Source organism: Acipenser ruthenus, chromosome 4 (genome assembly GCF_902713425.1).
Source record: "Acipenser ruthenus chromosome 4, fAciRut3.2 maternal haplotype, whole genome shotgun sequence".
Taxonomy (NCBI): domain Eukaryota; kingdom Metazoa; phylum Chordata; class Actinopteri; order Acipenseriformes; family Acipenseridae; genus Acipenser; species Acipenser ruthenus.
This window is the reverse complement of record NC_081192.1, coordinates 62,371,661-62,398,625: the sequence shown is the minus strand read 5'-3', so window position 1 is coordinate 62,398,625 and position 26,965 is coordinate 62,371,661. Positions and strand designations below refer to the sequence as shown.

The 26,965-nt window shown below is 37.3% G+C and overlaps 1 protein-coding gene across 1 annotated transcript; it reads right to left on the bottom strand.

Moving 5' to 3' along the window:
* On the bottom strand, positions 1-25,747 carry LOC117399318 (vacuolar protein sorting-associated protein 4B). Its single transcript, XM_033998412.3, has 11 exons — positions 25,500-25,747; positions 22,942-23,053; positions 22,101-22,248; positions 21,880-21,938; positions 19,961-20,080; positions 19,151-19,307; positions 13,329-13,477; positions 10,267-10,348; positions 5,890-6,109; positions 5,381-5,521; positions 1-1,575 (listed from the first exon to the last, which is right to left on the bottom strand). Exons 1-11 carry the CDS (start codon positions 25,521-25,523, stop codon positions 1,474-1,476), a joined length of 1,314 nt encoding a protein of 437 aa, XP_033854303.1. The 5' UTR covers positions 25,524-25,747; the 3' UTR covers positions 1-1,473.
* Between the last annotated feature and the right edge of the window lie 1,218 nt (positions 25,748-26,965).

The following is a 26,965-nucleotide window of genomic DNA, read 5'->3' as shown; positions in this document are numbered from 1 at the left end:
TTTTCATTTAACTTTTTTTATTTAGTTTTGACATCAATCTCACTCCATAAATCTACATTTGGTGATTAAGGTACATTTGAACATTGGAACAAAAAATTTGTGAAACCCTCCATTCAAAATAATGTATTATTTTGTGACACAGAGATCATGAATATATTGATTACTTACATGGCAGTAATTCAGTAAACAATGTGGAGAGCTTGCTGATAGAAGAATGAGTGAGACCAAGTATAAATGCTTGCTGTTCTAAGACAAAAGTTTTTAGCAGATAAGTATAACTTACATCAGACATAATACGTTTCAATATACTTTTCACACAATGAAACAAAGTTTGAATACGTAATAGCTTTATTTACATATGCATGAAAAACCAATGGAAAAAAATTTAAAGTTTTGGGATTTGAGATATTCTTAACATCTCTTGTATGAAGTAATTCTTACCATGGAGCACTGAAGGCATATATATATATATAATTTAGCAGTATACTTCATAAAAGTACTACATGTTAAACTAGATCGCTATACTTTCTTTTAAAGGATACAGAGTTTTATAGGAAAGCCAACACCTTAAGTGCATAGAAGTACAGTCTTGTATAATCATTGAGCACAATTGTTAATGAAAGGTGCAAATCTTTAAAAGATGCAATATTCCATATCAACCTGACAGAAGAGTACATATTGAAGATGCTACTCACTATTAGACAAAAGTCATTAACAGAAATATGTAGTAAGTAACCCATAGTAAAGGCACATGGTCTAAGCCACCACTAGGAGTGCTCAACAGGTAGCAGTAGATCCCAATTACAAAAAAACCTCCATGGTTTAATTCCGGGGGTTGTATAATGGATACATACTCTCTTCTGTTTATCTGTGAACTCTTCACGAGCCATTTACAGGTGTGGAATACAGATACTGTGATATCTACAAGATCTTTTTTTACTCCCCCAACCCTAATAAGTAATCTACAGCGAAAGCATTCTCGCATATCAAAGGTACAGCATGCAGAATACCTTTAAGGCGTATCAGAGTTGAGCTACACATTTTCTTAACAAGATGGAACATTTAAGATGAACTTTGCTGAAAAAAAAAAATATTTAAAACTATACTGCTGTATCCCATGGTTTACCATCTGCTACAAATGATCATGACCTGGTCCGTCCTGCCTAATGACCTGAATTAAATCCAAATTATAGTTCGCCACTGTGTCATAATGGCTATAGAGCGCAATAGTCATGCTATTTTTTTTATAAGGTCTATAAAAATAAAGAAAATGTAGTTGATTTTTATTGGCAAATCGAGGAGTATTAAGAACATGAAAAACATAGCTACACACCTCTTGTCCACCCCTCAAGACTGCTTTAGAAAATCAGTCAAGTTGAATTTCCCATAGAGAGCTGAACAGTATTAGAATGCCACCTTTAGATGAAACCATAAAAGTAAGAGAGAATGAATACATTTATTTTATTTTTAGGTTTAGCCCTCTTGGCCGAAGTCATCTGTAAACTTCTTCAGTTTCTCCAGGTCCTGCTGGTTAACGGTTGGCTTGGTGCTTGTAAGGGATCTCAACATGTCAGACTGTAAAAAAAAAATTAATAATAATAAAAATCACATATTCTGACAGAATTAGTAGGTCTTTACTATTAAATACTGCCCACCACTATAGACTAATAAAGTATATAATTCATAAGATTACAAATGTAATTTCTCTGCCATTCACTTTTATTGGGATTCCAAAACCATGACATTTGTTTTTTGGAAGTGAACTATCATCACTAAGACTGACAGCATAGCATAGCAGCCTGTGGCTACTGGCTAAAAGTCAGGAAACGGCATACAACTGATTTTTTAAATTAAAATTCTGGATCTTAAAAATAATATACCAAAGCACTTGACATGTAATAGCTAAACTATAAGACACGGAGGCCCAGATTTATAAAAGGATTGCGCATGTAACTGAGGGTTCTGAATTCTTGGATGCGATTTATAAAACACACGCAATGGCATAAACATGCAATTAAGACGTGGTTTGCGGGGGCAATGTCTCTGTGCGCTTTAGCCCTTGATGCATATGTAATTATATGCATATGTAATTCTGGGGCGTTTCTGAACAAAACCGCTAAAATTGGGAGGGGATTTTGCAAATGAGGTCTATTAAATATTCTGTCTAATTTATTAAAGCTGCCGGTAATTGCGGGCCTCGTATTTGCTTGATTATTTTAAGAACTCTGAAAAGCAGGTGTTAATTTGCCGCAGTCACACAATAGGCTATATAAAAGGCAAGGTGATGTGGGAGACTTGTCTGCAGCAAGAAGGAGACTTCGTTTTCAAGGAGAAAAAAACATTTACTAACATTTTGCAAAGAGCTAATTTTTTAACCCTTCTGATCGTCAGTTTGTAAATTGTGGTTTATAATACCGTATTGTTTTGCAAACTCCAATTTTCAATACATGTTTCATAGCTTACATGACAATAAAGAAAGTCTGCAAATAGAGAACATAGGATCCTTGTAAAAAAAAAAAAAAAAGGTTCTTAGAAGCACCTAAAAAGGTCTCCCCACAGTGGCAAAGCAAAGTTCTAATGAGAGCCTTTACTTCCAGAGTGTAGGCATTATTATAAGAACGGTGGAGGAGATTAAGAAAAGATGGAACGATATTCCGAGGCGCACTAAAGAAAAAGTCTCATATACATGTAATACAATGAGGGCTCATGCTCCACCGTTATTTTAGTAATGCCTACAGAATTTATGTTTAGTAATATTGTATTCTGGTATTTAACAATACTGGTTCAGGCAGTATTGTTAAATTCGAATTTGAAAGAAAAGGATACAAAAAAAAAAAGAAAAAAGGGACAGATGACGCAGTTAGTTTGTAGCTAGAGCAAATACAGTACAGCTGGTTGTAGGCACATCTGAATAATGTAGCTATATTATAGACCATACAGATCTGCTTTAAAAATCATACAGAAAGTCAGAAATACATACATACATAAGACATAGGAGAGTTGTAACTGCATAAGAAATTAAGAAGATATAAGTCATAGTTAAACTGAAGACTGTTCATATGAAGCTGTATGGAGTTGTTGTTGGACATATTGCTGTACAATGGAAGGATTTTCCACCCGTTTGACTGCCATTATTGTTCTTAAGTTTGAAAAGTCTATACGCCTGGAATTATTTATCCAAAATAAGAAGTTGAACTAATATGCGAAGCACAGTTCTGGATAATGCGTCGTAATGTATAAGCAACCTAGACTACAAACTCTAAAGTGGTACATTTGTTTATTAAGAAGCCACCACACACTCCATATTTTATTCCTTTGTCCTGGTGATGTATTTTAAGCTAGTACTGCTTGTACCAAAATCTCCAATTCCTTATTGGTAAATTTCAGTTTTCGCTTCCGAGCATCCTCATCACCATGGCTAGTACCAGTCTGAGGTCTTTATGTGCCATTCATTTTATTTTGGAATGTGTAACCTACACACGCAGGGTTGACTCAAACCTGCTATTTATTGTGAGAGGTGTGTAATTCTCCACCGCTAATTGCAGTGAGGGATATTAAAATTGTTTGATGGCGGAATCGCCGCTTCACCTAATTAGTCTTATAAAATAGGTTGTTATTTTGATGCTGAGTGCGGCCGTACTGAACACACACATTGCGTGGCTTTTTGCGGTCGGTTTTTCCCCCTTTATAAATTTGGGCCTAAGTGTACTTGGATCCAATTGTCAGACAAAAAGGTGAACTACCAGTAGGTAGACTGAAGGGTAGATGTACTAAGATGGGCCAGTCGCAGCGCAAACATACCGGAATTTGCATTTATGTTGCAACTATTCGCAAAATATACATTTTGTCGTATGTACTAAGAGAAAATATGTTAATAACAAGAGCTGCAATATACTAATTTAAATATTTGTTGCATCATCTTAACGAGATCTCTAGCATTGCGAGAGTCGTGCGGCATTTTTTCGAATAAATAATGAAAGGCAATTTAATCCCATCAGATTCTATAGTGGGGCCCCCACCTTCACTGCCAAATAAAAAATGTGTTTTTATCATTAAACATAAATCATACAATAGCCCCTCGCTAAACCGGACATGTTTGTCCGACATAAGGTGTCAGGTTTAAAAAAAAATACAATAAAAATCGCAAACACATACACTTATAGTGCTCAATGTATTAATCATTGTGCAAAATGTGTTTTGGGTAGGCTACACATTACATTATGAAAAAAATATAAATCTGTACAGTACACCTATACAGTACAGTTGTAAAATCAAATGAATACCTAGCGCACTTTCTTTTTACTTTAGCCTGTAGGCTACCGATAACACAAAATAAATCATGTTGCTGCATCGTACAAATTGGTGTACAATGCGAATAAAAGATTATTTTAAACTGAAACTAAATGATTTTAGCGTTTTTTAATTATTATTACAAAATAGATCATGGTGCCGCATTGTCAAGTTATGATACTTACAGGAGGACAGTCCTAAATTCTCGTTAATACGAATTTCAAGGGACCAGCAACAAATGTTGCATAACATCACTAATTTGTATTATCATAAGTAGCCTATAAGCCAAATGTATGCTGTCAGTTTTTATTTAAGTTAGTCAGTGGTGCAGTGCTAAATTGTGCACAATTACACACCACCTGCACATTAATAAAATAGGTGTTTCCTATTCCTATACAGATGCTCAGAATGAGTTGGAGGGGTTAGCAGCACATGTGTGCAGTCTATTGCTCCCAACACAGGGAAACCAGTAATGTCATAGAAATTTGTTTTCAAGGCTTGTAAGTAAACTCTGCTTTTAGGGAAAAATAGGCATTTGGGTGTTCACCTCAAAAATGCACGGAGCACAACTTGCAACACACGAGAAAAAGTGAACTGGGAAATGCCAGCAACAACTGTGACTGTTTTAAACATGCTTTCAAAAGTTCTTAATAAATTGATGCAATTGTAAGCATCACAACTGTCAGCAGCTTTAGTACATCTCATTATAATATTTGAGAACACCTATTTGCACTATCTCCACCCTCTTTTTGATAATTTATACAGGAACGCCTATAATTACATATTAATTTATGTTTGAACTGGAAAGAAAAACTGCTGCCGCAAAGCACTCCCTAAAAAAGTCGCTAACAGCATTGCGCATGTTTAGTACATTTCACCCTAGACTGACGACTCATTTGCAAATGGTTTGCGACAGCCACAACACTTCAATACAATCTACCCCTCAGTCTATTCTATAAAAGAAGAAGAGAATTTGGCTTGAAACCCAGCCTTACTGATCCACTGGTTTGCACTAGCCATACAATTGGTCTACATGTACCTTTGCTATATCCCTGTCACCAGGGAGTAATAATGTAATTATGTTTCTTACCATGGAAACAACTGGCTCCAAAAGTTTATCCCCAGGGACTTCCATCCAGGTCATTTCTATAGCATTGGGATCTCCTGGAGAGCATGGGGTCAAGAAGTCTTCTACCAGCCGTTCTGGGTCCTCTCTTGATGATCCTCGTACCTGTACAAGGTAATCGGTGCCACTAGAGTAAACATGTACACTAACTGCATAAACTAAACTTTACCCTTAAAAGTTGGTTGTTTCGTATTCAAGAAGTATGGTCTTAGGTCCAATTAATGTAACAAAAATAAAGCAAATGTAGAACTTGTCTGGTAAAACTGTACATTGCTAAAACAGTGCTCCACATTTATGCATCAATTTCAACTGGCTGATGTCTGCGGTTTAGTTTAAAATGGAATGGCTCAACATTTGCTTGCACTAAACTTAATTGAAGTGTGCACACATTCAACATGGAACCCTTGTTGTACTCCACCATTTCCCTTTACTCAAAATCCTACCCATCAACAAAATATGCAAAACAAACTGACCTTTTTAAAGTGAGTGGCTGACTGCACTTTTCTGACGGGCTGCATGAGGGCATCTCTCACGATGATGCTGACGTCTGCTCCAGAGTACCCGTCAGTCTTTTTTCCCAGGGTGTGGTAGTCTGCTTCAGTCAGGCTGGTGGGAGTAGTGCCCATGTGTAGTTTGAACACGAAGGTGCGGGCATGTTCTTCTGGGAGGGGAATATAAATACGCTTCTCAAACCTGAAGAGAAACAAAAACAAATACCCAATAAAAAAAGGTGTTAAAAACAAGCCTCGCTCAGGACAACTGGAAGCTGCTAGAGACTGGAAAATGCTGGCAGATGTTGGTCAACAGCTTATTTTTCCACCTGAGATTGCCACCACTAACCTTCGACCAGATATTGTCTTGTGGTCTGGATCAGCACGCCTTTTTCACCTGGTAGAGTTAACAGTGCCATGGGAGGATGCTGTAGATGAGGCGTATGAGAGGAAGAAACTACAGTATGCTCAACTAGCCACTGAAGCGGAACAGCGAGGATGGAGAGTCCGGGTCTATCCAGTGGAGGTGGGTTGTCGAGGATTTGTGGCACACTCTACAACCCTGTTTCTCAGAGACGTCGGATTTAGTGGCCAAGAGTTGCGTCGCAAAGTGAAGAACTTATCTGAAGCAGCAGAGAGGAGCAACAACTGGCTGTGGTTGTGACGGAAAGATTCTGGTTGGGGATCTCAAGCACAACAAAGAAAGAAACGCTGATGTACGGGTAAGTAAGCTGGGCTGAGTTGAGTGGGGGGTGATGCTGGGACGCCAGAATCACCGTCGAGCCCTCTTGAGGTGTCGTGGGCTAGTCAACGAAACACCGAGGATGGAAGGTGCCCACTTGAAGAGATATATATATATATATATAATATATATATATATATATATATATATATATTAAATATGTAATTGAATGGCACTACACTGATGGCCTAACTCTTTAAATTCAGTTGGATAGCATGGCATTTTAATATTTGTGCCACTAAGCAGAAATAATTATGCATCTCAAGTTGCTCCACACTGGATTTAATCTCTTGTAATTTTAGTTGCCCCTTCATTTAACATGGAGAAATGGTGATCCAGCCTTCTTTCAAACACTCAAAGAGAACTAAGCATTTTGATGTCCAAGGATTTTGCATTAAACAAACTATTAATGCAAATGGAACTACAAAAAAAGTGTAGAGTAAAATAAATTCTCCTTTACAAGTTAATTTGCACATGCTCTTTTATCCATGAATGTGACAGCTATCAATTAGGTGTTGCACTTGGTGTTTTTTTTTGTGACTGTTAAAAAAATAAAAATTTGGTGACGTTGGTGTTTTTAACTGAACTGTATCCCGTTAAGATCGCTCACGCAGCATTTGACAGGCTGCACAAAATGTCAGTTTATCAGCCGAGATGATTATTGGTTGTTAGTTGTGTTGGAAATTAATTCTATCTTGTGATTACTTAGTAAACCCCGGCCACGCAGCATTTGACAGGCTGCACAAAATGTGATTATAAGCGGGTTTATGAGGTGATATTAAGAGAGGTCATTTCACAAAGAACCTATGGTGCATAGAGAGTGGTTTTTGAAAAACTGTGATAATAAACGGGGCATGATATTAACACTAGAAGCCCCGCGGCAGTCATTTTGGCGTTTTTGTGTTTTAAAATGTAATTTCCTCCAGTTGTGTAACACATATGGGGCTGCGCATTCATGTACCTTTCAGTCCTTATGTATTAACTATTCTCACAAAGCATGAAACACGGAAGTGCAGAAATAAAGGAGATATATTACATTATACCTAAAAGCCCCGGGAGCAGTCACATTGACGGCCACACAGAAAACAATTGTATTTTGATTATACAGAATGGTATTGTACTTTATCATTTTTATTTACCAGACCGCAATGTGTTTAGCTGTAATTAGATTACTCTCTGCCTGAGTGAATGACTGACAGTCTATTGTTTTTTCAATCAGCCTTTTCAAAGGCTGGTGCCCGTTTGCCAGCTATGCTGTTTTGGTCAGTCAATTAGCATCGGGACAATAAATACCAGACACCGTGGGGTTTTACAACACAAGAAACTTTGATGTTTTGATGTTGATGTTTTGGATCAGATGGCACAGAAGTATTACATGAAAGCTGGCTCCCGACTGTGGCCTTTTCACGTGTTTTACAATGTATTGGACCTAGCAGCCATCAACTCCTGGGTACTTTACAAAGAATGCACGGAGAAGAATTTACCAAGGAGAGAATATATTTTACAGTTAGCACAGGAACTTCGCAAGAAGCATTTGGAACAGAGGGAGACTGCCAAGCGTGTACCCACAACTGAAGCTGGCAACCCTGATGAGAGCCGCAAGTGACGCCAATCCCAGGTTGGCAAGTGCAATAAAAATAAAACTTCGGGCAGCTGTGCCCTGTGCAGAAAGGCGGCGTGGAGAAGTGCATTATCTGTATTGACTGTGAACAGCCTTAGACTCAAAGTAAAAAAAAAAAAAAAAAAAAAGAAATACATTTTTAAAAACTTCTTGTGCTGTGCGCTTCTGTAAAATGTTTTCTTTAAGGTTATTTATCTACGTTATTCAGTTGCTTTTGCGCATCTGATAATAAAACGATTGCTATTGAAAAGTTAAAAATGTATTGCTATCGTTTCAGTTTTATAAATATGTATGTTGTAAACTGCATGTCTGTTCAGATGTTTATTTACATTTTCTTGTTTTGATTTGTAAAGTAAATGTTCATATGTATATAATATGCTTCAGTTGTTCAGATGTTTATGTAACGTACTCAATAAAAAAAAAAAATACAGACTGTTTCTCCTTTCGTTATACAAATTTACAGTGTTTTGAATACAACCGTCAGAAAGACTGCTGCGGGGCTTCTAGGTATGAGTTTATCTCCAGTCTTTCTAGTGTTAAGCGAGGTGATATTATACGGGTTCATTTCCCCATGCCAATTAATTTAAAATCTTTATTGGTGCTGTATCATACATAGCACTGTATTTATTAGGGAGGATAAAGCTCGGAGCCGGCTACTAGGCAGCATCACAGAACTCACAGTCTGGTCATCGATTGCTGACTTAATGAGAGGGTGAAATTTTAAATCTAACTAAATCAGTACGTTTACATGAGCAAGTTTTCAGAAAACGAATAATTGGAAAACTGAATTAAAAAAATTGTTTTTCTGAAAACGACACGGTCACAGATTGGTCGATGGTGACGTCAGGAATCAGGATACTGCACGCAAAACACAGGTAGTGCAGGGTGAAAATGCTTTGTTGCACAGTATTTTTATTAAATGAAACAAAATACCTTTCAAAACACAAGATAAAACAGCATGAGGGCCAAATAAAAGGTTTACACAAAACACAAACAAATCCAAATAAATCACAACAAAATGAATACCTTTCAGAATATTACAGACACTTTTCTGTGTTTACATGACTTGGAATAGATAATCCAATTACAATTCTGATAAATTAAACTGTGTACATGATGGGAACAGACAGGGCTCAGTTCAGTCTGCATTAAAGACTGAGGCATGAATTATCAGGTATTTTAGTTTTAGCGAAGTTGCATATTCTTATGCTGTATTCAACAGATTATTATCCCGTACATCTCTCTTGTTCAAACTGTCCACGCCTTGCAAGCTCATCCTTTTCTTCATATGCTACTGTACTTTACATACAGTACTGTAAAATCTGAATGCATTTTACCAAGCTAGAATGAATTTGCTGCTCCAACAGTATAGACAATTTCTGTGTGAACAACTATAGTTGTAATAATGGAGTTTTCTTTTGATCAAATATCATATTACTTTGATTTAATGCCGCAACATTTATTTTAAATTGCTAAAAACAGCTGCGGCGCTTATTCAAGGGTGGCGGTAATTAGAAGTAATATGGCTTTCAAAAGATGCAATTTTTTACTGCGATATTTGAGGGAGGCATATATTGAAGTTTATTTCTGCGGACACAACTTGATCAGGATGGTGAAGAAGTCCTACAACTTTAAACTGAAAGCTGTTGAGCTCGCAGATCAGATCAGTGTTTGACAACGTGAGGATATATACCAGTGTAGCGTGGAGAAGGAAATAATAAGACTTCTTTTCTTATATTAATATAAACGCACTGAATGATGTTGCCATTTCGTTTTGAAAAAATTGTCACAATACCTGCCACATACAGTATAAAAAAGTCACATACAGTATCAACTAAATATGTTGTGGAATTTAAGCAAAAAGATGTTTCTGTTCAAAGTTAACATTATCTTAACTAACTTAATTTTAATCCAACAAATAAAACAGCATTTACAATCCCTCAATATTTAACTTCGATTTAGCTACTGAGATAAAGATGCCAAGCATTAAAATTACCTCCTTCTGATTGCAGAGTCTAGTGTCCATGGAATGTTTGTAGCCCCAAGTACCAATATTCCATCATTATCTACCCCAACACCTAGAGAGAAATGAGTAGTTACATATCTTTAAGGAATAGCACACATCCCAGGAGACTTGTTGACAAATAAGAGAAGGATCTGAAAGGCTTCAATATATTTGCACTTTAACACAAACACTGAATGCAGGTAATGGCCAAGAGACACTTGGCCACTTTAGTAGAACAAGTAGCTAATTTCAGGTTGGGCCAATGTTGCCCTGACCAGTCTTGACAATTAGGTGTAAGACATTGGGAGGGGTCTTTAAGGACGTTAGTCCATTCAGTCATTCATTTTTCAGACTTAACTAGCCTCTCTATCCATCACTAAATGTTTGAAACCACAGCTGTCACTCTTATCAACCACTTTCCCTTTCACTCTGATGTCTTAGAAGTCTACCAGCATGACTCTCCTTGCTATGTTGGTACCCTTTTTTTTTATCTTTGCCTTTTCCCCATTTATGGTAGATTGCTTGCAATCGTACTGCTTTCACAGCTTTATAGTGCTGTAGGGATCATATGTCACATCACAAGATCACAACAGCAATCTAATTTACATCACTAGTTCAGGGTGATACCAAAGCCAATCAAGAAGACAAGTCCTAATAAAGTTTCCAGTCAATTATAACGGCCAACAAGGATTTAAAGTATACAGTGCCTAGAGAAAGTCTACACCCCCTTTCAAAATTTTCACCTTTCCTTGCGTTATAGCCTGGAATTAAAATGCATTAAAATAGTTTTTTTTCCATTTATCTACACATCCTACCCCACAACTTAACTGAAAATTAATTAAATAAAAACTGAAATAGCTTGGTTGGATAAGTGTCCACCCCCCTTGTAATAGCAATCCAAAATTAGCTCAGGTGTAACCAATCGCCTTCAAAATCACACACCAAGTTAAGTGGCTTCCACCTGTGTTAAATTGTAGTGATTCACATGATTTCAGGATAAATTCTGCAGTTCCTGTAGGTTCCCTCTGCTGGGTAGTGCATTTCAAAGCAAAGACTCAACCATGAGCACCAAGGCGCGTTCAAAAGAACTCCGGGACAAAGTTGTTGAAAGGCACAGATCAGGGGATGGGTATAAAAAAAATATCAAAGGCCTTGAATATCCCTTGGAGCATGGTCAAGACGATTAAGAAGTGGAAGGTGTATGGCACCACCAAGTCCCTGCCTAGATCAGGTTGTCCCTCCAAAACTAGATGACCGAGCAAGGAGGCTACCAAGAGGCCAATGGCAACTTTGCAAGAGCTACAGGCTTTCATGGCCAAGACTGATCAAAGTGTGCATGTGACAACAATATCCCAAGCACTCCACAAACCTGGCCTGTATGGTAGGGTGGCAAGAACTAAATCACTACTCAAGAAAGCCCACCTTGAATCCCATTTCAAGTATACAAAAAAACATATGTGGCAAAAAGTTTTGTGGTCTGATGAAACTAAAATGGAACTTTTTGGCCTAAATGCAAAGCGTTATGTTTGGCGCAAACCCAACACAGCGCATCACCCAAAGAACACCATCCCTACTGTGAAGCATGGTGGTGGCAGCATCATGTTATGGGGATGTTTCTCATCGGCAGGCACTTGTCAGGATAGAAGGGAAAATGAATGGAGCAAAGTACAGAGGTCCTTGAGGAAAACCCGCTGCCCTCTGCAAGAAAGCTGAAACTGGGTCGGAAGTTCACCTTTCAGCATGACAACAACTCAAAGCACACAAGCCAAAGCTACACTGGAGTGGCTAAGGAACAAAAAGGTAAATGTCCTTGAGTGGCCCAGTCAGAGCCCTGACCTAAATCCAATCGAAAATTTGTGGCATGACGAAGATTGCTGTCCATCAACGATCCCCAAGGAACTTGACAGAGCTTGAACAGTTTTGTAAAGAAGAATGGTCAAATATTGCCAAATCAAGGTGTGCAAAGTTGGTAGAGACCTATCCCAACAGACTCACAGCTGTAATTGCTGCCAAAGGTGCTTCCACCATGTATTAACTCAGGGGGGTGGAGACTTATCCAATTATGATCTTTCAGTTTTGTATTTCTAATATATAATTTGTTTTCCCCTTAACAAAATGTGAAAAAAGTTCAAGGGGGTGTAGACTATCTATAGGCACTGTACATAATATCTGGAGATACCACAAACAGTTTGACTTCAAGAATCATTATGAGTGAGCTATGAATGGCTTGTGTGGTTGGAAGAAATCAGGTCTCACATTAATACTTATGGCTGGGTTAAAGTATAGAAGCGATACATAATTAATGCTGTACACATCATTATAAAATAGCGTGGATGAATTAAACACCATGATTGGCTAAACAAGATCACATGGTCGTGCAGAAAGAACCATCTTATACATGGCTAGCGAATCCCCTCTGAACATCAAAGTGGGCCTGGGTCAACAGCTTTAAAAAATAAAAATAAAAAAACTCTTGACGCCACACTGGCAGTTAAGTACTTAGGGCCAAATAGATATTCAACATTTGTATTTTTATTTATAGTCAAACACTAACAGAAATTTAATAGAATGAATCAATTTAAAGTTTAAAATGCTATTACTTTTGTTTTCTTTATAAAATAAACATTTTATAAGTGCAATAACCCACTCCAGGACATATCTTACTGCACTTCTCGGTGGTTGAAGACACTCGGCCTATGGCCTAATGCAGTGTTTCTCAACTCCAGTACCTGGTCCAGGTCCATACAGTCCAGGTTTTTATGTTAACCAGGGATCTAAATCTTTTGTAAAAAAAAAAAAAATGAATGTGTACTTTAACCTGATTTTGGCAGAATAACTACCACGACAACAGTCTAAAAGGTTTTGAGTACCATATTTTATGGTCTGTATTGGAAAGCAATGCAGATTTTAAATTAAAGTGTAGATTCTGGTTAAGACAAAAACTTGAACTGTATACTGCCACCAGGTACTGGAGTTAAGAACCACTGGCCTAGTGCATCACAAGGCACCCAGGTTATTGCTTACATATACAATTCAAAACATTATAGTCTTACCTTGCATCTGAACAAGAAATTCTGTTTTAATGCGCCTTGCAGCCTCACTTTCATTTTCACTCCTGGATCCACAGAGGGAATCAATTTCATCAATGAATATAATAGAGGGCTTATTCTCTCTAGCCAGCTGGAACAGGTTCTTTACCAGCCTGAGAAAAAAAATATATAATGTGAGATATAAAATAAATATGTGTGTGTTTGTGTTTAAGGGATACATATACAGTAAACTTGTTAATAAAGTACATTTTATTGAAAATACCATTTTAAAAAGAACGTATTGCAACTAGAAATCTGATCACAGGCATTTTTAAAACACAAAAGCAAGGCGTCCTCAACATCAGGGTACTGAGCAAATCTAAAGTAAGCCTGTATTTTTGTTAGAGCTTGAATTTTTCAGTTTTTATTTTTTGTTCTGTTCAGGGTTTTTTCAGTTTTTTATTATTATTTGGCCAGGTAGGACTTTCCAGTTCCAGGTGGGCCAAACAGGAGAATCCCTCTCCATGGAGTTCTTTTGCCTTACCAAGTTAAGGTTGAAGTAAATGTTACATAACTGGCAATGTATTCCCATGAATTAGCAAAACCATGAACTTCCCAAACCAGGGCAATCCTAATAAAAGTGGGATTAAACGTTTAAACAACCATCTACATTTAAAGTAATTGTAGCAAACAAAATAAACCATAACTAATTGTGAACAGCCATTAACATGGGTCTCAAATGCGCAGTTTTGCAAAACATTTAAAACAAAAAAAATGTATTTTCATTTTAAAAAACAGTATCTGATGCTTCTTTAGGTGAGAAAGTTCTCAGTTTCTATGCCTTATTCTCAGGTTAACTGTTACATTTGCACTTCTAGCGTCTTCTGGCTTGAAGCTTGCAACTGGCTATTCAGTATTCAGGAAGGAATCAACTGGTTGGTTGACAGTATAAAAGCCATTGAAAGGGTAGGGCAATAGATGAAATAAACAAGACAAACCGACTCGAGCCCGAGACCTTTGAAATATTTGCATACCCGACCCGACTATCTCCACAAACATATTCCAAACATACGCTATTGAAACTAAGTACCTTCAGTGTAGAGTATTCATAGTTTCCAGTTAAATAAGAAGAAAAAATCAATTAATCATATCTCATTTACTTCCTTTCCTAGTTATCCAACACTGCATGATTTAAAAGACGACAACAAGAAGCTTCTTCAAAACTGTTACCATAAATAGCCACACATTAAGATGCTCTTGCAAATTCGCATACTAATTTTGGACAAGCCCGGATTCCGCCGAGTCAACACCCCAGGGGCGCAGAGTTGATGTTATAGCAAAAGTGGGGGAGAGGTGTTGACTCAAGACAGGGGCGAAATAATATTTTTAACATTAGCAAGATAGATTACGTTTAGAATTAGGCATGTTTAAAATTGAAAAGGTAAAGCACAGCACACAGTTACACTAAAGAATCAAGAACTGCAGCTACAGCGCTTCGGCAGAAACATTTTGATCAGAAATCTACTAAGCATGTAGCAGCAGGCTGCAGCATCCCAACCTGGATTCTGTGCTGCACTGAGTGACACACAAGCAAGAGAAAACATGTTACTTTCATTTTTACAGTTTTGTATGTACATATACCTGTTTACAGACTAGTTTCTTTTGAAATGTTTATTTTGTTAATAGTTTTTCATTTTTTGAAGTAGTGCTTTATATGTGGTAAGTTAGAAAATAAACCTTTTTATGTTTAATTGTTCATTTAAATACGGCGTTTCGGTTGTGCAGATGTTTGATATGATATGGTTGAATAAAACTGGAGTTGTATCTGATAGTTTGTCTTTCATTTTAATATTGATGTTGTTTAAAAATTAACCATCATAATGACTGCCACCGGTGGTTTTAGGTATGAGTATAAGCGCGACGGTTCTAGTATTAAATGGTGAAATACAAAGTAAAGGGTTTGTCTGAAAAAAGGGTGCTGCGGAAGTCCACTGTAATGTCATTTTATACAGCTCTGGAAAAAATTAAGAGACCACTGCAAAATTATCAGTTTCTCTGGTTTTACTATTTATAGGTATGTGTTTGGGTAAAATGAACATTTTTGTTTTATTCTATAAACTACTGACAACATTTCTCCCAAATTCCAAATAAAAATATTGTCATTTAGAGCATTTATTTGCAGAAAATGACAACTTGTCAAAATAACAAAAAAGATGCAGTGTTGTCAGACCTCGAATAATGCAAAGAAAATAAGTTCATATTCATTTTTAAACAACACAATACTCCTGTTTTAACTTAGGAAGAGTTCAGAAATCAATATTTGGTGGAATAACCCTGATTTTCAAGCACAGCTTTCATGCGTCTTGGCATGCTCTCCACCAGTCTTTCACATTGATGTTGGGTGACTTTATGCCACTCCTGGCGCAAAAATTCAAGCAGCTCGGCTTTGTTTGATGGCTTGTGACCATCCATCTTCCTCTTGATCACATTCCAGAGGTTTTCAATGGGGTTCAGGTCTGGAGATTGGGCTGGCCATGACAGGGTCTTGATCTGGTGGTCCTCCATCCACACCTTGATTGACCTGGCTGTGTGGCATGGAGCATTGTCCTGCTGGAAAAACCAATCCTCAGAGTTGGGGAACATTGTCAGAGCAGAAGGAAGCTGCCCGATTCCAGGCTTGCTGAAGCACCCCCAGATCATCACCGATCCTCCACCACATTTCACAGTGGGTGCGAGACACTGTGGCTTGTAGACCTCTCCAGGTCTCTGTCTAACCATTAGACGACCAGGTGTTGGGCAAAGCTGAAAATTTGACTCATCTGGGGGTGCTTCAGCAAGGCTGGAATTGGGCAGATTTGTCTTTGTGAAGGACGCATGAATCAAGCCAAGTACAAGGTTGTCCTGGAAGAAAACTTGCTTTCTTCTGCTCTGACATGTTCCCCCTCTGAAATGTTCCCCAACTCTGAGGATTGGTTTTTCCAGCAGGACAATGCTCCATGCCACACAGCCAGGTCAATCAAGGTGTGGATGGAGGACCACCAGATCAAGACCCTGTCATGGCCAGCCCAATCTCCAGACCTGAACCCCATTGAAAACCTCTGGAATGTGATCAAGAGGAAGATGGATGGTCACAAGCCATCAAACAAAGCCGAGCTGCTTGAATTTTTGCGCCAGGAGTGGCATAAAGTCACCCAACATCAATGTGAAAGACTGGTGGAGAGCATGCCAAGACGCATGAAAGTTGTGCTTGAAAATCAGGGTTATTCCACCAAATATTGATTTCTGAACTCTTCCTAAGTTAAAACAGGAGTATTGTGTTGTTTAAAAATGAAAACACACATTAACCTTTAAAGCTGAAGTCTATTGTAAAAAAATTTAAATTAAAAAAACAGACTGTAGCTTAACAGGAAAGCGTAATCAATTGGACTCAGAGTCTGTATTGTCGGACCCAAAACGAAAAGTGCTTACAATTTATTCAGTCAATGCACAGAGCAACTACTGTACTGCACAGCTTGTTCTACTCACTTGAAGCACAAGACTTGAAATCTCAGGCATTATTTGAACATGGTTATTTATTTATTATTGCGCATTGTTATTAGAAACAGTGAAAAATTGACACAGCTAAAAGCGGGGGTGGGGCAATAGTTCAAACATGGGCGTTGACTCGACAGAATCCAGTATATCAAATCGCTAAATTAACGTTCAACAACAAAAACTACACCACAACTATGGCTTTTAAAACAGCTACAGGATGAATACATCACTTTTCGGTGTGCACTGCAGAGATTACTTATATTAATCGCTGAATACAACAATGTTGTACTTTTTCCAAACATTGGATTTAGCATATCCTTTCCAGTAACGGAACACTGCTACACATTCTCCTGTTAGTTTTTACTCCATGAGCCTATATACAGATAAACCCCTTTATATCATGGTTGCCGTGCAGGCACAATTCGCGGTGTAAAGCAGGTCATGATATAAACAGAGTTTCACGTTTACCAATACAGCTCATTACAAGTGTGAGAAAAAAAAGAAAGATAACTAATGGTGAATTAAAGAGCAGTGTTTTAATACTGTACATTTAGTCGTTCTTTACATTTAAACAAATGCATATAGTTTACTACAGGACAAATACGTTTTGTATCATTAACTGGAATTAAACGTTTTGTGTGTGCATTTGTATAAGACTGTGTTAAAATTTGGTGACGTTGGTGTTTTGCAACTGAACTGTATCCTGTTAAGACCGCCCACGCAGCATTTGACAGGCTGCACAAAATGTCAGTTTATCAGCCGAGATGATTATTGGTTGTTAGTTGCGTTGGAAATTAATTATATCCTGTGGTTACTTAGTAAAGCCCGGCCACGCAGCACTTGACAGGCTCCACAAAACGAATAAGCGGGTTTGTGAGATGATATTAAGACAGGTAAACCTCAATGGTGCATCGTGAAGCAGGAGTTTTAGGAAGCACTTTCACACAGAGGAAGAAAAAAATACTCACTTAAAATTAAAAACGCCATAATCCACTCACTGAGAACACACTGACCCAACCTGAGCCCGAACCATAATATACAAACTACACTTATTGTCGGGTCCCGTCGGGCTTGGGTCGGGTAGCAAGGCTCTGTACTGTAGTAATTAAATCTCAGCCAGCATAGAAGAAGTTAATTACAATTTTTCCTAAAATTAAACATTCGTCATGGTGCTTTAATATGCATTAGTAGAAGCATAACTGTACGGCCATTTTTTATATTTACAATAACGTTTTTGGTTCAACACTGAATAAAAACTTAACACCATAAAAACGAACTTGCAACACCATATTGCTGGTTTGTTTACAACCAGGTTCATGGCTGTTAAGCCTGTGCTAAGCAAATGACTTTCCTAGCGTATTATGTAGGTCCACAAAATTGATCAGTAGCATGTCTTTGCAAACTGCCTGCTTTCTGAAAGCCATTTTCTTTATGTAGAAACAGTCATGAATGATTGACATTATTTAAAATATATTGCCAAAACCCAGGTTTAGCCCTAATTATTAACTCACGGTTTTGTTTGCAGCAATGTTTAAATCTGTACAGAGGTGCATTATTCACACCTTTCAACACGTCCACTTTTGACTGCAAGGATAATGCACTTTTTTGTGCTGGCAACTCATTTCTATGCTTCATGGACATGGAATTGATGCGTGAGCATTATGGCAACTCGAAATGCATTACAGGATCAGTAATCCCAAAACAGCAATACATTTCCCAATATCCTTTGCACTCAACTGTTTAAGCTTGGGCAATTTGTTTGGAGAGCTCCGAACTAATTTTCACAAACAGGAAATTTGTGTCAAGTGAATTTGTATTATTTACAGTAAGTGACTGCTAAATTTGGCCAGGACCATACAGAAAATTCATACCATCAGGAAATTTGTGACATCTCAGTTAGTCTTAATGAGAATTGAATGTATATCAAAACAACATTGTGATACAGACTGTGCTTATTGTCAAGTCTATTCCCATATGAGTGGTACTCCCCTTTCACCTAAATGAAATCACTGCAATGACCTTTGATGGCAACCTATTTCAGATGCAATTGCTTACCTCTTTTTTAGCTCAAATACTGCTTTTTCTTTTTCTTTTTTGTCCTTTACATTAAAGTGTATGTGGATTTTAAAACTACAATGCTGCAGAATAAATGTTAAACTGATACTTTGATATGGAGCCTTACTCCAACAGTCTTTCTGCAACTGCAAAAAAAACTTTTAAAAGAATTCTCTCAAATGAAAATAGGTCTATGGAAAATCTGTACCACACTCCAATTTAGGGGTGTTCCAGTTTAACCTGTAACGGTCACTTACTTTTCACTTTCACCAAGCCACTTCGACACCAGATCCGAGGAAGACACAGAGAAGAATGTGGAATTGTTGGCTTCTGTTGCCACAGCTTTGGCCAGGTAGGACTTTCCAGTTCCAGGTGGGCCAAACAGGAGAATCCCTCTCCATGGAGTTCTTTTGCCTTACCAAGTTAAGGTTGAAGTAAATGTTACATAACTGGCAATGTATTCCCATGAATTAGCAAAACCATGAACTTCCCAAACCAGGGCAATCCTAATAAAAGTGGGATTAAACGTTTAAACAACCATCTACATTTAAAGTAATTGTAGCAAACAAAATAAACCATAACTAATTGTGAACAGCCATTAACATGGGTCTCAAATGCGCAGTTTTGCAAAACATTTAAAACAAAAAAAATGTATTTTCATTTTAAAAAACAGTATCTGATGCTTCTTTAGGTGAGAAAGTTCTCAGTTTCTATGCCTTATTCTCAGGTTAACTGTTACATTTGCACTTCTAGCGTCTTCTGGCTCGAAGCATGCAACTGGCTATTCAGTATTCAGGAAGGAATCAACTGGTTGGTTGACAGTATAAAAGCCATTGGAAGGGTAGGGCAATAGGTGAAATAAACAAGACAAAGCAACAGTAACGGAATGCATAGCTTGTAATCTAGACATTTGAGACCTATATAATGACTAGGAGAAAATAATGATGAAAACAATGTTAAATAGTGCATCACACATTTATTTTAATAAATATCTACATTTCCCTAGAAAGCACCAATCTGATATGTATTTAGATATGCAAGTCACAGTTCACTTAATCTTTATTTACCTGTGAAGAGATGTGGAAATTTAATGGGCAAAATCACAGCCTCTTTCAGGGCCTCTTTGGCACCCTCCAAACCAGCTACATCACTCCATTTTACATTGGGCTTCTCCATAACTATGGCGCCTGCAATACAATTATAAGGTATAATTATGAAAAAAATAGCCAAAAAAAATAGATGACACATTGGGGTTTACAAAATAAATTAAATTAATTAAACTGGTTTTCCTTTCCCAGCACTATGGAGGCAAATGTTTTTCTGCTAATAAGCATGTTGTTTAATAATAATAATAATAATAATAATAATAATAATAATAAATTAGGCTGTCAAGCAATTTAAAAAATGTATCACGATTATTCTCATGATTAAAATTTTTAATCTCAGTTAATCTTGGTTTTTGGTATATTTCTTGTACAATTACTGCATCCATCTCATTCAAGTTTGTTTTATTACTGATGCTATTATTATTATTTTTTTTTATTATTATTTTAAAGTTCTTCTTATTACCTATAAGGCCTTACATGGTCTTGGACCTTATCTTCAAGATCTGCAGACCCCATATGTCAGTGGTTGTTCCCTGAGGTCAGAAAATGCTAATCAGGACATTTAGTTGCCCCTCGTCTTTGGAACTTGCTCCCAATTCATATCAGGAATGCTAGCACAATTTAATCTTTTAAATCCTGTTTGAAAACTTATTTGTTTGGGTCTGTTTATTTGTAGCTGGGTTATATATCAAGACACTGGCCTTTTTATATTTATTTTGTAAAGCGCCCTAGAATGCTTGCATGAAGAGCACTATATAAGTGAAATTTGTATTATTATTATTATTATTATTATTATTATTCAAAAAACAACCCAGTACAAAAAGAAAAAACCTTGTGTCCTATTTCTGGATTAAAATTGTTGCCCCTTCTTTATAGTTTTATATTTATTTACACAGAATTATACAGACAGACTCCAGCATTCGATGTTACATTGTTTGAACCAATTGCTAAATCACAATGGAGTCACTTTATTGCTCACCTTAAGGCATTTCAAATTATACTTCATATTTTCTTATCAGTTTCCTTTACTGATGTTTTTCATTGCCATTTTTTTAAAAAAAATCTCTTCTTAATTTAAAATTGTCTAAATAAAACAAAGCATTCATTGAGTAACGGTTATATTCTCTTTAATTGTAAATACTATTATAGTATTATACAAGGGTTTTCAAAATAAAGAACAGCGAAAAACTAATATAAAAATACACTTAAGGATTGTGTGTTGGACATAAACCATTTAACAAAATGCCGTGAAAATAAAGAAATTGGATAACTGCTGTTAATTGGGAACAGCCACAGGATATAAAAGGGATCTTGAAGCACCATTAGAGGAGACTACCAGGCAGGTGGGAACAAAGGTATGTGTTGAGGCTAAGGCCTGTGTGAAGCCTAGGTGTGTGCAGACCTGGAATAAAAGGTATTTAATGCTTGTACTTTAATAAGTGTGGGGTTTTGTGACCGGTAAACAGCTTAGCTGTCCGGGACAGTTTAGAACTGAAGAAAAGTTTAGTTTAGCGCTCCTGGAAGGAGTTAGGCTTTTTGTTTATTTTGTTTTGTGTGAAAATACATGTGTGTGTTTTAAAATGGTTAGGTTCATTTGCTTTCAGAATATTAAATAAGACTATAAACTTGATTTATACCACAACTGCTGAAAGATAAAGCATTGAATAACATTTTTGAATTCAACACTGCAGAGCTGAATTTATTCAAATCCAATGACAGAATGACAAGGCATTTTTCCAAATTCAACATCTTTTCAATAAATGCACTTTATTTTAACAGAATAGTACATGAATGTTCATGTGGTGCTGTGTTTATTTCACTCACGAGGACGGCCGTAAACAAAACCCTTCCTTGTAACATACTGTATAGGGAGTGTATACCTTGGAGCTGGTTTTGGAGCTTCTTTTTCTCTGGGTCACCATCTTCGTCACTTTCATTCCTAGACACAGTAAAACAAATAAGAGTCTAACAGTGCTGAGTTTAGTGGGCTGAAACTGTACTTTTTGTACAAAATGTAAATAAAACAAGTGGTATGCTAAAACTCAATGAGAAACTTGCTGAGGTCACAGGGCTGACACACAAAGATGAAATAACTTCCTACCCTTTTTCATCTGGCTGTGATTCTTTTACAGGCTTAGCTGGAGCCTTTTCCTTCTTTTTCAAGTACTCCTTTAGTTTTTCTGCTCTGTCCAGGTATTCCGCACATTTCCCTCTGATGCTCTGTTTGGCTTTGTCACCCTGTGCTTCATCTAGAGGGGGGAAAAAAAAACAGGAGAAATAATCCTACATTCTTAATTGTATTTCTATTTAGAATATCCAACGATGTTGCCCCAACAGCTCAGGAGAACTAAAGGTCAGTGGTTGTCCACTGATCCCACAAGCTCGAGAGAGGATGTTGGCAGGCTACTGACGCTGTGAGGAAAAACAAGCCCTGAGGAATACCCAGTGAGATATGAGCTTTGATACAGCAAACATATATTGTGTTGCTAACACTGTTTTAGTGTGTCTAGCAAACATTTTGTATATACAGTAACTTTTATACTGTATTGGGGCGTGTCAACTGATGAGCAAGTCAAGGCATGGAGGGAAAAATGAATGACAGGCACCAGTCAACATAACCATCTATTTAGTTTTACAATATATGATCTGGGAAATCCAGACACCCTACAAAAGCAAATAACTACTTGAAGATAATGGTACAGGACATATCAATTGAGGTTCTATTTTCACAATCTTGCACAGAGGAAGTGATATATAAGATTTTTTTATGCCATGTGCAGTACTGGAATTTTCTTCAAAATATGCTCAAAGCGAACAAGATCATTAGTTACTGGTTACGGCAGATAACATACTAAGATCCAACCAGAAGAAAATATGGCTATGAATGTCTCGAATTGTAACTAAATTGTAAATAAATAATACCAATAATAACAAATACTCACATTTCACTACATGTAGGAAGTACTGCACAGCATGCTGGTATAAACGAAGGGCTTCTTCATAATTCCCTGCTTTGTCTTCTTGAGCAGCCTTGCTAGCAAGGTCTATAGCTTTCTGAAATAAAATAGCAATACAGAAACAAATGTGAGTAACATACATCCCCTGACAAAGTGTGTTAGACTTAGGTAATGGCTCAAAACAAGAACTGAGTCTAACATAGTACATTCTCTCAAAAAACCCTGGTACTCTTAAGGCAAAAGATTGTCCTAAATTGCTTTTTTCAACCTTCTACATTTTGTAATCAACGATTCGTGGTTTCAATTTTATCAGCCAACGTACCCCAGCCCTGCAGTTGTAACTCTGTTGACAAACTATCTAATTGTGTCATTCACCTGCCTCACAGTTTTAGTAAAGCAAGATGGCACAACATGCAAACAAGACACTGTCTAAAATTAATTTTAAAACTCAGATTATTTTGTTTATTTTCCTTCTAATGCTGCACAATTTTAGCTGTCATTTTTCCTATCACCAAAGTTTAATCAAAGGCTTACATATCGTCTAATTACAAATTTAGATTTTTGATCAATATTAGCTTCACACTTGCTTTATAGTTACACAAGATGCAGGTATCTGAGGAATGCGTTTTTAGGATTCCTCGCTCTGAACTGCTGTGTGTTTGAGACTGAATGCAAAAATAGAGCAGTTAGACAGCAGTAAAATGGTTAGAAACAAAGAACTTCCAGAGTGTAGACAGGGCATGACATAGTTGTGGGTGCCTGACTAATCTCTGGTGCATATTTACCCGTATCCCAGAAAATATCATCTGGAAACCAAGGATCAATGTGTATGGTGGCAACTAAAACTGATTGGCCTGTGTGTGGTCATAAGTCACCGCTGACTGATAGGGAAGACAATGATAGACAATAATTGTCAAGGACTGTGAAACCTGAAATTGTCAAGGAATAGGCACTATAACCCTGTGGCAGGATGGCTGATGTGGTGATGTGTGTGACGTCAGGTTCCAGGAAAGCAGTACACCAAAGGCAGGAATGCTGGGCAAAACACTGTGTGGCTGCGCAGTTTTTTTATTAAACAAAATAAAGACTTTTCAAAACACAAAATAAAAGGGGACAAGGGCCAAACAAAACAGAGCTACAATACAGAAAATAAACATAACAAATACCTCAACAAAACAAAGGTAGAAGTCATTTTCTCACAATGCTGTCTAGCTTCTCCAAACTCTGTTCCTTCTCCTAACTCCAACCAACACTAATGAGCCTGGAGCTGGGCTTGTATAGCAGGTGGTTAGGAGTTAATTGCACAATTGACAATCAATAAACTCCTAATCACCTGCACCTGAACCTGGACAATCATCCCTGGATGGGAATTAAACCCATCCTAGCCAAACACTAATATAACTGCACTTTAACTAAAACATAGCCGTATACAAAATACCAACAATAATAATAAATCATAATAAAATATATAGGGGGGCACCCCGTCACAAACCCAAATATTGAATTATTGCAAGCTACATTAACCAGAACAGTTGTTGGTAGCATTCACTCAACTTACTCCTTAAAAAAAAAAAAAGAAAAATAATATAGATATATCACACTTATTGTGAAAACACTACCATATTACAACTACTTTTGTGTAAATATAGAAAGGTATTAACTGTAATAGGTTAATACGATACATATAACCTTCGATATCAAGTACGCTTATGATGCTTATCATCCATGACAGGTTACAAAATCAGGCATGGTGTGACAGAATAAAGACAGCTCTCATTTCACTAGCAAAACCAAGTTTGAATTCTGAAACTATATTTGAAGTACTGTGCTTGCCTGGGCATGCACAAATGATTTTAGCTCACAAAACAAGGAAACGTCCATCTGAAAGGGGTACGATGTACTGAGTTTGGCCCTTAAAGTTCTTTTTAATATATATATTTTTCACAATTCAGCAAATATGTGACTTTAACTGATGAGCAACAAATTGAGTTATCTAAAATTGTAAACACATACTATTTTGTAGTTGAACTACAGTTTGTCTTGTTCTTAGTGATTTGTGCTGTAGTCAATCACAGCACTAACAGGGTACCATTTTCTGACGTCACACGGGCCAAGTTTTGGTACGTCTATCCTATTCTGACGATGTACCACTTTCTGGCCCTACGCCGGTACTTCCATTTTTTTTGTTTATTTTTTTCTAAAAACATTCTCTGCCACTTGGAAGTTGGTTCAACATCACGCTCTGCTATACATATATGAACACTTTTTTTTAATTTTATAAAAAAAATAAAAAAAACCCGAAACAAAGAATGGTAACATTCACTAACTAAACTAACAAGAAACACAAACAATACATACAAAAAAGCGTGGTACGACATACAGCATTTTCACGTAGAACCATGGAAAAAATAATTGATTTAATAATAAAAACATTTAGAAATTAAAAACAAATCAGCAAAAGGGATGTGTCTTTTAGAACAATTTCCTTACTCCCTCCCGAAAACAAAAGTAGTGTTGTTATTGTTGCTTTTCGTACTCCTTACCTGTAAGTTGCCATTGGTAGCCATGGGCGCTGAGAGTGAACCGACGGGCAATTCAACAAATAATACCTGCTAGTCTATTAAAAGTACATTAACGTATAAAATGCAATTCTGTGGCCGTTCCTTCTTTCTTTATTTTGTTTCCTTCTGATACAGCTGGATTATCACAGAATAAAAGCTCTTCCGCATCAAGATGTTAGACGTCACTTCCGTCTGCTAGCCACACGTGATCAAAGGAATGACGTGACGTACAGCCTTACACGCATAACTGCTGTGGCGAGTCGAGGGATAACTCCTGCAGGAACAGCTAAAACTAAACAAAAATAAGATCGAGGGAGACTAAAATGGAACCACAAAATTCTTTTAAAAAATCACATTGCCAGTCACATGCTTTTTAAGTGTAAAGGATGATCTGCTGTTATTGTTACATTATTTATGATTCAATTGCGCTGATTGGATAGGTACTAGCTATGAGGAGATACAGATTGTGGTTGGGAATATTACTGTATATGCTGTGGTATTCTTTATATTTGTGGTTTCTGCCAGGGGTATAACGGTTTCTGTTTTTACAGGTTACAGTAACCATCTCCAACTTCTTAAAAGCTCAGGTAAATATAAAAGTGAGGAAAACAATTAAAAGCACCTCCTGTACTGACTCATACATTACAGTCTAAATATAGTTTATTGTTATGTTCTCAGCTGCATGGTGAGTTGGAGCTTAATTTCCAATGTCACAGTCAAACTGCTTGCCAACAAGATAGAAAAGACAAAGCTGATATGGTAAAAGCTATGGTATAGGTGGCTGTGTGGTCCAGTGGTTAAAGAAACAGACTTGTAACCACGCGATCCCTGGTTCAAATCTTGGCTCAGCCACTGACTCACTGTGTGACCCTGAGCAAGTCATTTAACCTCCTTGTGCTCCATCTTTCGGATGAGACGTTGTTGTAAGTGACTCTGCAGCTGATGCGTAGTTCACACACCCTAGTCTCTGTAAGTCGCCTTGGATAAAAGTGTCTGCTAAATATTAATAATAAAACAAAATCAGCATCACAACGCAAGACAAAAGTACCTGTAGAACTTTCTTAGCCAGCAAAGACCATATTGTTAAAAAGGACTGATGTGTCTGTGCTATATAGGGCTGCCAACTTTCCATTTTTTTACATCGACATCCCGATAACGACTGTGCATCACCATGCTGTAAAGTGTTTCAGCCAGTCAGAGTGCTGCATTTCTGTTCTTTCCCGAGTTCCCCTTTCTAAAAATGAATAAAAACAGCACAGGGGGCAATGGGTTGTCTCTGCCGTGGCAAAGAGATTGACCTGGGCTTCCCTGAAGAGTTCCCAAATGCGGGTGAGAACCCTCCCTGGAGAGGAGGTCCGCTGCCCAGTTCACCACTCCTTGGAGGTGTACATCCCGGAGGGACAGAAAGTGTCTCTGTGCCCAGATCAGTAGCTGAAAGGCTATGCATT